The sequence below is a fragment of the Furipterus horrens genome, unplaced genomic scaffold (assembly GCF_987537825.1).
Source record: "Furipterus horrens unplaced genomic scaffold, mFurHor1.1.pri manual_scaffold_12, whole genome shotgun sequence".
NCBI lineage: Eukaryota > Metazoa > Chordata > Mammalia > Chiroptera > Furipteridae > Furipterus > Furipterus horrens.
In genome coordinates this window covers 49,664,398-49,680,613 of record NW_028327182.1, presented here as the reverse complement: position 1 = coordinate 49,680,613, position 16,216 = coordinate 49,664,398, and the positions used below count along the sequence as shown (strand labels likewise).

The 16,216-nt window shown below is 35.6% G+C and overlaps 1 protein-coding gene across 1 annotated transcript in view; it reads right to left on the bottom strand.

The window, feature by feature from the left end:
• RB1 (RB transcriptional corepressor 1) overlaps nt 1-16,216 on the bottom strand; it is a 239,554-nt gene that overhangs the window by 22,151 nt on the left and 201,187 nt on the right. The window contains exons 20-21 of the mRNA XM_090258651.1: nt 12,392-12,537; nt 128-232 (exon numbers count right to left, since the gene is read on the bottom strand). Of these exons, the coding sequence (XP_090114777.1) occupies nt 128-232; nt 12,392-12,537 (251 nt within the window). The remainder of the gene's footprint in view (nt 1-127; nt 233-12,391; nt 12,538-16,216) is intronic.

Genomic DNA, 16,216 nt, shown 5'->3' with positions numbered 1-16,216 from the left:
AAAATGTTAAAAATTAATATATGAATTTATATAATAAGGTCAGACTACATGACCTAATGACTGAAGTTACACCCATGTTATAGATATGGATATATCTCCAAAATCCTTACCATGGAAGATTACCTACCTCCTGCACAGCATGAGGAAGTTCCTTGTAAGCTGTTACAATGATTTTGAATTTAAGGTCTATATTCTTTACTTTGCATATGCCATACATGGAACACATCATAATCTAATAAATAAATGTGATGTAAAAATAGTCAGAATCTTGTAACATGGTTGTGTTCTAAAAAGCACTTATCTTTCTTTTTAACCTTAAAATAGAAATTTAATTTCATACAGAATTATCTTTTCCCATCCTGAGCTCAGTTTGAAAGTCTATGTGAAGTGTTTAACCCAAATTGTATTTAAAGAACAAAATGCAAAAAGTCAACTCTTGATTATTCAGGGCTAATCATCTGGTTTGTATATAACTCTAACTTTTGCTCCCATCCCTTAGATATTTCCCAGAAGATTAAAGTTGAAACTGGAATCAGTTAGCTGTGTAACTAGCACTTAAAAAAAAGTCAGGTGTGAAAAAGATTCAAACTATCAGATAAAATAATATTGAATATATTTGATGGTAGTGGTAAGGGGGATGTAGTGATTAAAAGGGGACATGAGAGAATCTTCTGGATTGTTGATAGTGTTCTGTTTCTTGATTTGGATGCTCTTTATACAGGTGAGTTCAGGTGATGAATTTACATTAAGATGTGCTTTATGATACATGGATTTTTCTATATGCATATTACATTTAGAATAGAAATACTTTTAAGTGCAAAAAGAAGATTCAAAATGGTTCCCTGTGACATTAAAACAAACTTTCTTGATTTGTATGAATTTTATTGCCTAATTTAAGTATTCATATCTTCTGCAACATTCTTGTTCACATCTACTATTGCCAAGAATATCTATGCATCATCCTTTGCTCAGCATCCTACCAGCCCCAATCCTACTATTCCTCTCATTTAGGCCATTCAGTATTCTCTTAGCTAATTAACACTTTTCTCCTACTCTAACACTTTACCTAAGGCACTTCTCACAAAAATGTTCTTGATTCAAGATACCTAATTTCTTTGGAAATCCTTAGCACTACTGGTTATATTTTTCTATATTGTAGAAAAGCAGTAGAACCAAAAGGCAATAAGTGCCTACTTTAAAAAATACAATATGCCAGAATTTATACATCCAAATATGATCTTGTAAAATACACATATTTGTAGGTTTTATACAATAATTCACCTTTCTCTAAAAACATCATTTTTACTGGGAACAATACTGTCAACCTTATAGAAATAAAAGGATTATAAGGGAACATTATGAATAATTGTATACAAAAATATAGATATCTAAGACAAAATAGAAAAATTTATAGAAGGACACAAATTACCAAAACTGGCTCAAGAAGATCCAAGCTTGAATTAGTAATAAAAAATTTTCCACAAACAAAAGCCCAAGCCCATATGGCTTCACTGGTGAATTCACTGGTCAATTCTATCAACTGATATTGAAGAATCAATGTCAGTTCTTCACAAACTCTTCCAAAAGTAGAGAGGAGGGAACACCGCCTAAGTCTATGAGGCCAGTATTTCTCTGATACCGAAGTCAGTTATCACAAGAAAATTGTTAACATCTCTGTGATTATTGTAACAAATTGAATTCAGCAGCACTATCGATACACTGTGACTATTTATTCTAGAAATGCAAGGCTGGTTTAACATCTAAAATTCAATTAATGTAATATAATAGGTATGAATACAATAAAAAGGGAGAAACATTTATCATCTCAATAGATACAGAAAAAATTAAGTGACAAAATTCAATATCCTTTCATGATAAAAGCACTCAATAAACTAGAAATAGAAGGGAACATCTTTGATGTGATAAAGAGCATATATAAAACACCTCACAGCTAACAATATATCTAATGCTTTAATAATAATGAATGCCTTCCCCAAAGATCAGAAATACAACAATGATGTTCCTTCTCACCACTTCCATTCAGCATCGTATTGGAGATTCTAGCCAGGGCAATTTAGCACATAAATGAAGTGAAAATCATCTAGATTGAAAAGGAAGAAGTAAAACTATCTCTATTCACAGAAGACATGATCACTATGATCCCTATATTGAAAATCTTAAGGATCCACTAAAAACTATTAGAACTTATTAACAACTTTGGCAAGGTTGCAAGATACAAGACCAATATACAAAAGTCAATTGTATTTAAATACACTTATACTGAACAATTTGAAAAATAAATTAAGGAAGCAATTCTATTTATAATAGTGTTAAAAAGAACAAAATACTTAGGCATAAATTTAACAAAACAAGTGCAAGACATGTACACTAAAACATTAAAAAACATTGTTGAAAGCAATTAGGGAAAATTTAAAGAAATGGAAAGATATCACATTAGTGGATTGGAAGACAATGTTGTTTTGACAGTACTCCTCAAACTGATTTATGATTCAGTGCAATTACTATCAAAACCCCAGCTAGCTTCTTTGCAGAAATTGACTAGCCAATCCTAAATTTATATACAAATGCAAGCAGCAAACCAGTCAAACCAATCTTGTAAAAAAGCAAAATTAGAGCTGCTTACACTTCCTTATTTCAAAATTTACTATAAAACTATAGTAATCAAGACAGTGTGGTACTGGCATAAGAAGAGACATGTAGATCAATAAAATAGAAGAGACCAGAAATAAACATTTCCACATTTACAGTCAATTGATTTTCAACAACTCTCAACAGGGAAAGAAAAGACTTTTCAAGTAATGGTGTTGGAACAACCAGTATCCAAGTAAAAAAGAACAAAGTTGGAACCCCATCTCACACCATATACAAAAATTAACTCAAAGTGAAACAAAATCTCAATGTAAGAGCTAAAAGTATAAAACTCTTAAAGGAAAACAGGGATAAATTTTCATGACCTCTGATTTAGCAGTGGTTTCTTAGATATGACACCGAAGTCACCAGTAACAAAAGAAAAAATAGATAAATTGAACATCATCAGTATTAAAAATGTTTGTACTTCAAAGGATACCAGCAAGAAAGTGAAAAGAGAACTCAGAGAATGAGAGAAAAATATCTGCAAGTCACATATCTCATAAGGGACTTGTATGTAGAATACATAAAGAACCTTTACAGCTTATTAATAAAAATAAAACCCAATTTAAAAATACACAAAAGATATTTCTCCACTGAAGTTACACAAATGGCCAATAAGCACATGAAAAGATTATCAGTCAACATCATTAGCTATGAGGGAAATGTAAATAAAAGAGATAGCTACTTCATATCCACTAGGATGCTTATATGCAAAAAAGGCAAATAAGTTTGTGAGGACATGGAGAAACTAGAACCTCATACACGGCTGGTAGAAACATAAAATGGTATAGCCATGTTGGAAAGCAATCTGGCCATTTCTCAAAAGGTTAAACATAGAGTTACCATATGATCCAGAAATTCCACTACTAGGTAAATACCCAAGAGAAATGAAAACATACATCCACATAAAAACTTGTACATGAATATTCATAGTAATATTACAATAGCCAAAAAGTAGAAATCAAATGTAATCAATTGATGAAAAGATAAACATCATGTGGTATATATCCATACAATGAATTATTTGGCAATAAAAAGGAATGAAATACTGATAAAAGCTATAACACATATAAACAATGAAAACATTGTACTAAGTGAAAGAAGCCTGACACAAAAGATAACACATTATATGATTCAATGTATAAGAAATGTACAGAATAAGCAAATCTATAGACATAGAAAGTAGATTATTGTTGCCTGGAGTTGGAGAAGGTGGGAAATGGATGTGGGTGGTGAGTGCTAAAGGGTTTCTTTTTTGGCATGATGAAATGTTTTAAAATTGACTTTGGTGATGGTTGTACAACTCTGTGAATATACTAAAAACTACTGGATTGTACACTTTACATGAGTAATTTGTACGGTATGTAACATCTCAGTAAAGTTGTTAACAAAAAAGATTCTTACTATCCTGTTTACAGAGAAGAAAAAGGAAGATATGAGAGATTGTTCTCTGTATATTAACTCATTCATTCAATAGGCACTGTTTTAGATCAATTGGTTCTTAAGTCTCCTGTTTTTTGCTGCACTGAAATGAAATGTAGCTTATCACAATACAAAAAACCTATAATAAATAGTTTTTTCACTGACTTTTATATACCTTTCATGTAATTAAGCACGTAAAGTTACTGAAATACACTCAAGCTCTAATTTATAATAATAACAGCAAAAATACAAAATGTAGCCAACAAGTAATTATATAGTAAGTCTACTAAACTGATCTAGCTTCTTATGTGAATTTGACCCTTTCTTAAGGTGTCCCCAGAAGCTCCCTGAAAAAGGTAGCAGCTTCCCAAATGTCTCCTCTCATCAGTAGCTATCTTAAGATGCCTATTTACTCTCAGCATTTTGTGAAGTCCTTGACCCTTAGCACCAGGGCTGACTGTCTCAACATCACCTCCAAGGAAACTTCTTGTAGCAAGCTGCCAATGGGCAAGAGCAGTGCTAGGTTCCTCTTCAAAGGCCCTTGCTGAAAGCCATGGAGGTTGTTCAAACTTCAGTACTGTACAGACTCTTAAAGGAAAACAATACTTACAGCCAGTAAGAATGTGTCTGCAAATGTCAACTGGAAAATATTTTCTTAAATAATGTGTGATTCTGTTAAAATGTCCTTCAATTACATATCATCTTAGAAGTTTTATTGATATCATATACAAAATAATTTCTTCTTAGATTATCCTTAAAATATAGATAGACAAAAATGGAGAGAGTTCAGAGATCACCCAGGATATATACACTGGATCCCCAAGCTGCATTCCACATCTGTGCTGAGGCAGTGAACCTCACCTCACCCCACATCATTTCACTCCAACCATTTTCTTCTAGGGCACCCTGAAGCAAGGCACAGAACACTGATTCTCTGATACAGTGACATTTCAGTTATCAAAAAAGTCCTCTCAGGACTGATGTATCCAATAGTAGGTAACCAAGAAGTTCACCAAAAGCTGAACTTTTTTCTTTGATTGTTCCCTCCCTCCCCTCAGAAGACACAAGGACTCTCAAACAATTAATGTCACAGAAACTACATCACAGCACAATTATGAGGAACATTTACTGCTTGTTGCCTACCTAGTATCTATTTTCCCTTTCCTCATAACTAAGGATACCCAATTTTTTTTTAATCCTCAAAGACAAGGAAATTAAAAGCAAAAGTAAATGAATGGGACTATATTAACCTAAAAAATTTCTGCACAGCAAAAAAAAATCAGCAACAAAACAAAAAGGCAACCAACAGAAGATATTTGCAAACAACACCTCCAAATACAGGTTAATATACAAAATATATAAAGAACTCATACAACTCAACAACAAAAAACAAACAACAAAACAATCTAATTAAAAATGGGCAGAAGACAGAGAGGGATCCAAGATGGCGGAGGAGTAAGTGGAAGCTACACTAACCTCCTCCAAGGACCAATCTGGAATTACAACCTAATTGTAGAGAAATCATCTGGAATAACCAATTAAACACTAGCTGGAGAGAGTCCTATAACCACGGAGAGACAGAAAAGGCCACTTCATCATGTCATTGGTAGGAAGTGCAGAGACACAAAAGAGCTGGCTGGGCTCCCATGGGTGGCAGCTGAAGGGACTGAGAAACAGCTCAGCAGCTGGGGGATCCTCCTGAGAAGGGCAGGGTCTAAACCCCCGGCTGAGCTTCCCAGCCTACAGCAACAGAGTGGAAAGTAAAATAGCATCCAGCTGTGAAAAGGGAAAAGCCACAGGGTATTTTGCTGGCCTGAAAGAAACTGCTGGAGACAAAGAGCTCTTAAACAGATCACGTATGAAAATATTTTGGCACCCACTTACCCTGAGCTCAAGCACAAGGAGGGTAGAGAGGACTAGAGACGCTTGGGGAGAATTTGGGGCGGTTGCTTTGAGGAGAGAACTGGGGGAACAGCCGACCAGGTTCCACTGCTGACTCATTCCCCACACTGCAGGCAGACCATTCTCCCCTAAGTGGCATCAGCCTGTGGGGAAACAAAAGTCCCGCCCACAGGAATTAATCTGCCCCACCCTTCGTGCTTAAGCCTGATGGCTACTCACAGATTGAATAAATTAACAACTAAAGGAGACAGACAAAGGCAGTAGATCTCTGGTAGTCTCCAACAGGCTGCCGAGGCCCAGACAGGTACACGACCTGACACCATCAGAGGCAGCTCCAGGAAGTGCAGATCAATCTAAGAAGTAGCAACAAACAAGAAGAGTCACAAAAATGGGGAGACAGAGAAACAAACCCCCATCAAAAGCAAACGACGAATCCCCAGAAAGAGTGCTAAATGAAATTGAGGAAAGCAAACTATCAAACATGAAACTCAAAACATGGATTATAGGGAAGCTCAATGAGCTCACCAAGCTCAAAGAAAACTACAAAGAACTCCAGGGAAACTACAAGGAACTTACTGAGAATTATACCAGCATGAAAAAGGACATAGAAGCTATCAATAACAGCCAGGAGGAAATGAAGAATACAGTTTCTGAATTGAAAAACACAGTAGAAGGAATTAAAAGCATGCCAGAGGAAGCGTAAAATCAGGTCAGTGAGCTAGAGGACAATGTAGAAAAAAATTCCCAGACAGTGCAACAAAATTAAAAAGACTGAGAAAGAATGAAGACGTTTTAAGAGAACTGCAGGACAAGATGAAACGTAATAATATCTGTATCATAGAAATATCAGAAGGAGAAAAAGAGGAGCAAGGGATAGAAAACCTGTTTGAAAAACTAACGACAAAAAACATCCCCAACTTGATGAGAGAAAAAGTCACACAATTCCAGGAAGCACAGAGGGTCCCAATGAAGATGAATCCAAACAGGCCCACTCCAAGACACATCACAATTAAAATGGCAACATTGACAGACAAAGAGAGAATGCTAAAAGCAGCAAGAGAGAAACAGCTAATAACATAAAATGGAGCTCCAATACGGCTATCATCAGATTTCTCAACAGAAACACTACAAGCCAGAAGGAATGACAAAAATATTCCAAGCAAGGAAAAACAAAGCCCTACAACCAAGACTACTCTACCCAGCAAGGCTCTCATTCAAAATGGAAGGTGAAATAAGGAGTTTTCCAGACAAAAGAAGGCTAAAAGAATACATCTCCACCAAACCAGCATTTCAAAAGATGCTAAAGGGTCTGCTTTAATAAGATGAAGAAACAGAGAGAGACAGAGAGAAACATAAGTACAAAGCAGAAAAATGACAATGAATAAGTAACTATCAATAATAACCTTAAATATACATGTATTAAATGCACCAATCAAAAGACATAGGGTAGCTGAATGGATTAGAAAGCATGACCCATATATATGCTGTCTACAAGAAACCCACCTTAGAACAAAAGATCTATACAGACAGAAAGTGAAGGGGTAGAAGAAAAGATTTCAAGCAAATGTACATGAAAAAAAAGCTGGGGTAGCAATACCTATGTCAGACAAAGCAGATTTCATAGCAAAGGCCATAAAAAGAGACAAAGAAGGATATTTCATAATACTTAAGGGAAAAATCTATCAAGATGATATAACCCTGGTAAAGATATATGCACCCAACACAGGAGCACCCAAATATGTAAGGAAAATTCTGAAAGACTTCAGGAAGGATATAGATAGCAACACACTCATAGTAGGGGACTTTAACACCCCATAGTCAACAATGGACAGATCTTCGAAGCAAAGAAACACCAAGGATATTGATGGATTGAAGAACACTCTAGATCAAATGGACTTAATTGATATGTATAAAACTTTTCACCCCAAAGAAGCAAAATATAAATTCTTTTCAAGTGTATATGGAACAGTCTCAAAGATAGACTACATGATTGGACACAAAACAAGACTCAACAAATTCAAGAAAACTGAAATTATATTAAGCATCTTCTCAGATCATAATGCCTTGAAACTGGAAACCAACCTCAAGGAAAAAACTTGAAAACACTGAAACTCATAGAAAATGAATAACTTACTATTACATAATGAATGGGTTAAAAATGACATCAAAGAAGAAATCAAAAAGTGTCTGGAAACAAATGATAATGAACAGACAACAACCCAAAACCTATGGGATTACAGTGAAAGCAGACTAGAGAGGAGAGTTCATAGCAATACATGCCTACCTAAAAGGGATACAAGAATCTCTAACAAAAAATTTAACCCTACAGCTACAAGAACTAGAGGAAGAATAACAAACAAAGCCCAAAGTGAGTAGAAGGAAGGAAATCATCAAGATCAAAGCAGAATTAAATGACATAGAGAGTAAACAAACAATACTAAAGATCAATAAAATCAGGGGATGGTTCTTTGAAAAGATAAACAAAATTGACAGGCCTTAACCAGGCTAATCAAGAAAAAAAGGGAGTTGACACAAATAAATAAAATCAGAAATGAAAGAGGAGAAATCACAACCAATACCACAAAAATATAAAGGATTGTAAGAAATTACTACGAACAACTATATCACAAGAAATTTGACACCTAGATGAAATGGACAAATTTCTGGAAACATATAATCTTTAAAAACTGAATCAAGAAGAGGCAGAAAGCCTTACAGATGAATAATAACTAGTGAAATTGAAGCAGTAATAAAAAAAACCTCCTGGCACACAAAAGCCCTGGACTGGATGGCTTCACAGGTGAATTTTACAAAACATTTAAGGAAGAACTAACTTCTATCCTCCTCAAACTATTCCAAAAAATCCAAGAAGATGGAAGACAGAAGACTCCCAAACTCTTTCTATGAACCCACTATTACTCTAATTCCATAACCAGGTCAAGACATAACAAAGAAGTAAAACTATAGGCCAATATTGCTGATGACCATAGATGCTAAAATCCTCAACAAAATATTGGAAAAGTGGATCCAGCAACACATTAGAAATTCATACACCACGATCAAGTCACATTCATTCGAGGGATGCAAGGTTGGTTTAATATTTGCAAATCAATAAATGTAATACACCACATAAACAAAGTGAAAGACAAAAATCACAGGATCATATCAATAGATGCTGAAAAAGCATTTGATAAAGTACAACACCCATTTATGATGAAAACTCTCAGCAAAAAGGGAATAGAGGGAGCATAACTCAACATAATACTGTAAAGGCCATATACAAGACACTTGAAGCCAACATCATACTCAAAGGGGAAAAACTGAAAGCATTCCCTCTAAGATCAGGGACAGACAAGGATGTTCACTCTCTCCACTCCTATTCAACATAGTCTTGGAAGTTCTAGCCACAGCAATCAGACAAGAAAAAGAAATAAAAGGCATCCAAATTGGAAGAGAGGAAGTTAAACTGTCATTATTTGTGGATGACATGATAGTGTACATAGAAAACCCTATAGACTCCTTGAAAAAAAAAAAATACTCGACATAATAAGTGAATTTGGCAAAATAGCAGGGTACAAAGTTAATATTCTGAAATTGAAGGCATTTCTGTACACCAACAATAAAATTTCAGAGAGAGAAACTAGAAAAAAAAATCCCATTTACTATAGCAACAAGAAAAATAAAGTACCTAGGAATACACTTAACCAAGGGGGTAAAAGACCTGTACTCAGAAAACTACATAACATTGAAGAAAGAAATTAAGGAAGATATAAATAAATGGAATCATAGACCATGTTCATGGATGGGAAGAATTAACATCATCAGAATGTCCATACTACCCAAAGCAATTTATAGATTCAACAAATTCCTATTAAAATAGCAATGACATATTTGACAGACCTAGAACAAATACTCCAAAAATTTTTATGGAACCAAAAGAGATCCCGAATAGCCACAGCAATCCTGAGGAAGAAAAACAGAGTAGGAGCAATCACAATACCAGATACCAAACTATACTACAAAGCCATGGTAATCAAAACAGTCTGGCACTGGCATAAGAACAGACATACAGATCAATGAAACAGAACAGAGAGCCCAGAAATAAACCCAGGTCTATATGGTCAACTAGTAATTGACACAGGGGGAAGGAACATAAAATGGAGTGAGAAGAGCCTCTTTAACAAATGGTGCTGGAGAACTTGTCAGGGACATGCAAAACAATGGAACTACACCACCAACTTACACCATACACCAGAATAAACACAAGATGAATCAAAGACTTAAATGTAAGTCGTGACATCATAAAAGTCCTAGAGGAAAACACAGACAGGAAAATTCAGATATCCCACGTAACAATATTTTCACCAATATATCTCCTAAGGCAAGGAAAATAAAGGAAAGAATAAACAAATGGGACTACATCAAACTAAAGAGTTTCTGCTCAGCAAAAGAAACATCAGCAAGATGAAAAGGGAACCAACCATATGGGAAAATATATTTGCCAATGATAACTCAGACAAGGGATTGATATGCAAATATATAAAGAAATTATATGACTCAACATCAAGAAGAGAGAGAACTCAATTAAAAAATGGGCAAAGGACCTGAACAAATACTTCTCCAATGAGGATATACAGAGGGTCCATAGGTGTATGAAAGAATGGTCAACATCATTAGCCATCAGAGAGATGTAAACAAAAACCACAATGAGATACCATCTCACACCAGTCAGAATGGCCATCATCAACAAATCAACAAACAAGTGCTGGCCAGGATGTGGAGAAAAGGGAACCCTAGTGCACTGCTAGTGGGAATGTAGACTGGTGCAGTCACTATGGAAAACAGTATGGGATTTACTCAAAAAACTAAAAATGGAACTGCCTTTTTAACTAGCAATTCCATTGCTACGATTATACTTGAAGAACCCTGAATTACCAATTCAAAAGAACCTATGCATCCCTATGTTCATAGCAGCAGTATTTGCAATAGCGAAGTGATGGAAACAATGTAAGTTCCCATCATAGATGAGTAGATAAAAAAAAAAAAAAACCGTGGTACATTTACACAATGGAGTACTATGTAGCAGAAAGAAAGAAGAAACTCCTACCATTTGTGACAACATGGATGGAACTAGAGAGAATTAGGGAAATAAGCCAGACAATGAAAGACAAATACCATATGATATCACCTAATACAGGAAACTAATGGAGAAGAAATGAATGAGCAAAACTTAACCAGAGGCACGTAAACAAGGAGCAGACTAACGATGACAATGGGTGAGAGGGAAGGGAGAGAAGAGGGGAAAGAAGGGGAAGGGTCTAGTCAAAGAACATGTATAAATGACCCATGGACATGAACAATGAGGTGGGGATTGACTGTGGGAGAAGGGGTGGGCAGGGTAAGAAATGGGGAAAAAAGTGGGACAACTGTAATAGAAAGACAAACAAACAAAAATTTTTAGTGGTAAAGAAAAAATGAAAGCAACACCCCCCCCGCCAAAAGAAAGGAAAATAAATAAATAAAAATTGGGCAGAGGATTCTTCTCTGAAGATGACATACAAACAAACAACAGATATATGAAAAGATGCTCTACTTCACTAGCTATATGCAAATCAAAACTGCATTGAGATACTACCTCACACCTGTTAGAAAGGCTAGTTAGTATCAACAAGACAGGTAGTAACAAGTGTTGAAGATATTGTGGAGAAAAAGGAACTCCCATTCACTGCTGGTGGGAAGGTAAACTGATACAGATTATGGAAAACTATATAGAATGTTCTCAAAAAATAAAGAATAGGGCTACCATTCAGCAATCTCTCTTCTAGGCATCTACCTCCCCCAAATTGCAAACATTTATTCATAAAGATATGTGTACCCCTATGTTCATTGCAACATTATGAATAATGGCTAAGACATGGAAATAACCAGTGTCCTATTGATGACTGCATAAAGAAGATGTGGTACACATATACAATGGAATACTATTCAGCCATAAGAAAAGATGAAATACTGTCATTTGTGACAACATAGATGAATCTTGAGAATATCATGCTAAGAAAAATAAGTCAGACGGCAAAAGTCAAGAACCATATGATTTCACTCATCTGTGGGATATAAAACTGAAACTCATAGACACAGACAATAGTATAGTAGTTACCAGAGGGAAAGGAGGTTGGGGGAAAGGTAGGAAAGGGTAAAGGAGTCAAATAAATGGTGACAGAAGGAGATTTGACTTTGGGTGGTAAACACAAAATGCCATATACAGATGATATATTATCGAACTAGTACACTTAAAACCTGTATCACATTATTAACCAATGTCACCCCAATAAATTTAATTTTTTTTGAAAAGAAAAAAATCGGTATACAGTGAACAACTCAGGAAAAGGGAAGATGAAGTGCATTCTTTTCTTACCTGGTCCAAATGCCTATCTCTCATCAGTTCATACTCGTTTTGCAGAGTGTGCTGGAAAAGGGTCCAGATGATGTGTTCTAGTTCTGGGTGGTCAGACAGAAGACGTGTACACAGGGTATTTAGTCGAAGATATGCTAGTCGGTACACTTGGAGAGACAAGGAGAATTAGTTATGTGAACTGTTCATTTTGAATTACCAGTGCACCTTTTCCCAAAACATTAAATGGCTATAATAATAATGTTATTAAATAAAATTTTAACAATAACCTCACTTCCATAACCTTTTCTTTATGAATAAATAATTCCTCGTCTTAGCACAGTGATAGATACATAGAAGGCAAAAACAATACTTGCCTAATTAATTATTACAGCATAAAATTGAGGCAGAGTGAAAGGTAGAAAAAGAAAGACCATAAGATATTGTTAAATTAGACGAACTACATAGGGTTTATTTCAGTTCCATGGGTAACCACTCATCACAGATGCTGGAAACTCTCACTCTCAGTATTCAAGAGGAAACATTTTAAAAAATAATGGAATTTTCAGAGTGTTTTAATTTTTCCATTCCTGAAAATAAGAAGCAAAGTGTATTTCTCTGTAAAATGCCAATGAAGTATAACTCTGTTGAAAAATAGTAGGTTGTACCATTAACTGGTAACATGACCATGATAAAAACATTATTTAGATTGTATTTAAAACACTACTGGAATATAGGTTTGGAGAAAAGAAATTCACAAAATTGAATTTTCTTCCATTTACTTTAAGTGTGAATACCCTCGATTTAAATATAGCTTTAAAACTTCCATAAGATGGGGGATCCCAGATGACGGAGTAATTGGAAGCAACACTAACTTCTTCCGAGGACCAATCTGGAATTACAACTAAATTGTAGACAAATCATCCAGAATAACCAACTGAATGCTAGCTGAAAACAAGCCTTATAACCATGGACAGACAGAAGAAACTGCTTCACCACAACATGACTGGTAGGGAGTGCAGAGGAGACACAAGAGGGCTGGCTGGGACCCCATGGGCTGAACCTGAAGTGCCAGAGGGATATTTAAGTGGCCAGAGATTCCCACTGAGAAATATGGGGTCTAAACCCCAAGCTGAACTCCTCAGCTTACAGCACTAGAGCCAGAAAGGATAACACTCAGCTGTGAAAAGCAGCAGAGTTTCTTTCTGCCGGGAAGAGATGGCTGGAGACGCAGAGAGCTTCTTAAAGGGCCAAAGCACAAAATTTCATTTGCAGCCACTTACCCTAGGCTCTGGCAAAGGGAGGGCAGAGTGGACTAGAGATGCTTGAGGAGAGTCTAGGGTTGGTGGCTCTGGGGAGAAAACTGAAGAAACAGGCACCAGGATCCCTATGCTGAGTCATTTCCCATACTGCAAGAGCCATTACTCGCAGGCAGGGCACTCCTCTCTGAATGACATCAAAAGGGAAGCAATACCCCGACCCCCAGGATTATTCTACCCCATGTTTCATTCTTCAGCACCACAGCATGATTAGATTAACAACTGATCGGTTTAAGGGCTGATTAGTTTAACAAAGCAGCCAAAATGTGAAGACAAAGAAACAGACCCCAATTGAAAGAACAAGTGAACATTTCAGAAAAACTAAATGAAATGGAGGCAAGCAATTTATCAGATTGAGTTTAGAGTAATGATTATAAGGATATTTACAGCATAAAAAAAAAAAGACACAGAAATCATTAAAAGAACCAGTCAGAAATAAGAATGCAATATCTGAAATAAATAATACACTGGAAGTAATAAATTGCAGGTTAGATGAAGCACAGGAAAGAACGAGTGTTTTGAAAGACAAGGTAGAAAAAAAATACCCAGACAAATTAGCAAAATGAAAAAATAATTTTAAAAAATGAGGAGAGCTTAAGAAACATTTTGGACAACATGAAGTGGAACAACATCCATATCATGGGAAAGCTAGGAGGAGAAGAGAGTGAGCAATGGACGAGAGCCAATTTGAAGATATAATGACTGAAAACTTCTCTAACCTGGTGAACTAAAAGTCACAGAATTCCAGGAAGCTTAGAAAGTCTCAAACAAGTTGGACCCAAGAGCCTTACACCAAGACACATCATAGTTAAAATGACCAGGCTTCAAGACAAAGAGAGAATCCTAAAAACCAAAAGAGAAAACCAGGTAGTTACTTACAAGGGAGGAACAATTAGACAGGCATTTGATTACTCAACAGAAACGTTTCAGGTCAGAAGGGAGTGGTGTGAAATATTCAAGGTGATGAAAAGCAAGCACCTACAACCAAGGCTATTTTATCAGGCAAGGCTAGCACTTAAAATCAAAGGAGGAATAAGGAGTTTCCCAGACAAGAAAAAGCTAAAGGAGTTTGTTAACATCAAACCAATACTGCAACAAATGTTAAAGGGCTTGCTTTAAGAACAAGGAAAAGGAAAAGGAAAAGGAAAAGGAAAAGAAGGGAAGGCAAGGCAAGGCAAGGCAAGGGAAGGGAAGGGAAGGGAAGGGAAGGGAAGGGAAGGGAAGGGAAGGGAAGGGAGAAAGCAAGAAAGAAAGAAAAGAAAAGAAAAAAACAGAGGAAAACAGTCTAACAATAAAATCCACTACATACATAATCTATCAAGAATCACCTCAAATGTAATTGACTTAAATGCTCTGACCAAAAGACAGAGGGTAGCTGAATGGATAAGAAAAAAAGACCCATATATATGCTGCCTCCAAGAGACCCATCTCACATCAAAAGATAAACACTGACTATAAAGAGTGGAAAAATATATTCATGCAAATGGAAAAGAAAAAAAAGCTGGGGTAGCAGTATTTATAATCTGACAAAATAGACTTTAAAACGAAGGCTATAGTAATGATAAAGGGAACAATCCAACAGGAGGATATAACCCTACTAAACTTTCACAGACCTAACATAGGACCACCTAAATATGTAAAGCAAATCTTGAGGGACATAAAAAGAGAGATCGACAGAAATACAGTCATAGTTGGGGATTTTAACAGCTCACTGACTTAAATGGGTAGATCTTCCAAGCAAAAGATCAACGAGGAGACAGCAGCCTTAAGCAACACACTAGATCAATGGATTTAACTGATAAGTTCAGAGCATTTCACCCCAAAGCAGCAAAATATATATACTTTTCAAGTGCACATGGAATGTTTTCTAGGATAGAACACATATTAGGACATAAAACAAGTCATTAAATTTAAGAAGATTGAAATCATATCATGTATCTTCTCTGACCATAATGCTATGAAACTAGAAATCAATTTCAAAAAGAACACTGAAAAGCACACAAAGACATGGATGTTGAATAACATGTCATTAAACAATGAATGGCTTAAGAATGAGATCAAGGAAGAAATAAAAAAATACCTTGAAACAACTGAAAATAAGGACACAACAATCCAAAATCTGTGGGATACTGGGAAAGCAATCCTAAGAGGGCATATCTCAAAAAAAAAAAACAAGAAAAAGCTCAAATAAACAATCTAACTTCACACTTAAAGGAACTCTAAAAAGAACATGAAACAAAGCCCAAAATGAGTAGAAGGGAGGAAATAATAAATATTAGAGCAGAAATATACAAAATAGAGTCTAAAAAAAAAATAAATACAAAAGATCAATGAATCCCAGAGTTGGTTCTTTGAAAAAGATAAACAAGATTGACAAACCTTTAACCTGACTCAACAAGAAAAAAAAAAGGACTCAAATAAATAAAATCAGAAATAGCAACTGACACCAAAGAAATAAAAAGGATTGTAAGAAAATACTATAAACTATATGTCAACAAACTAGATAACCTGGATGAAATGGATAAGTTCC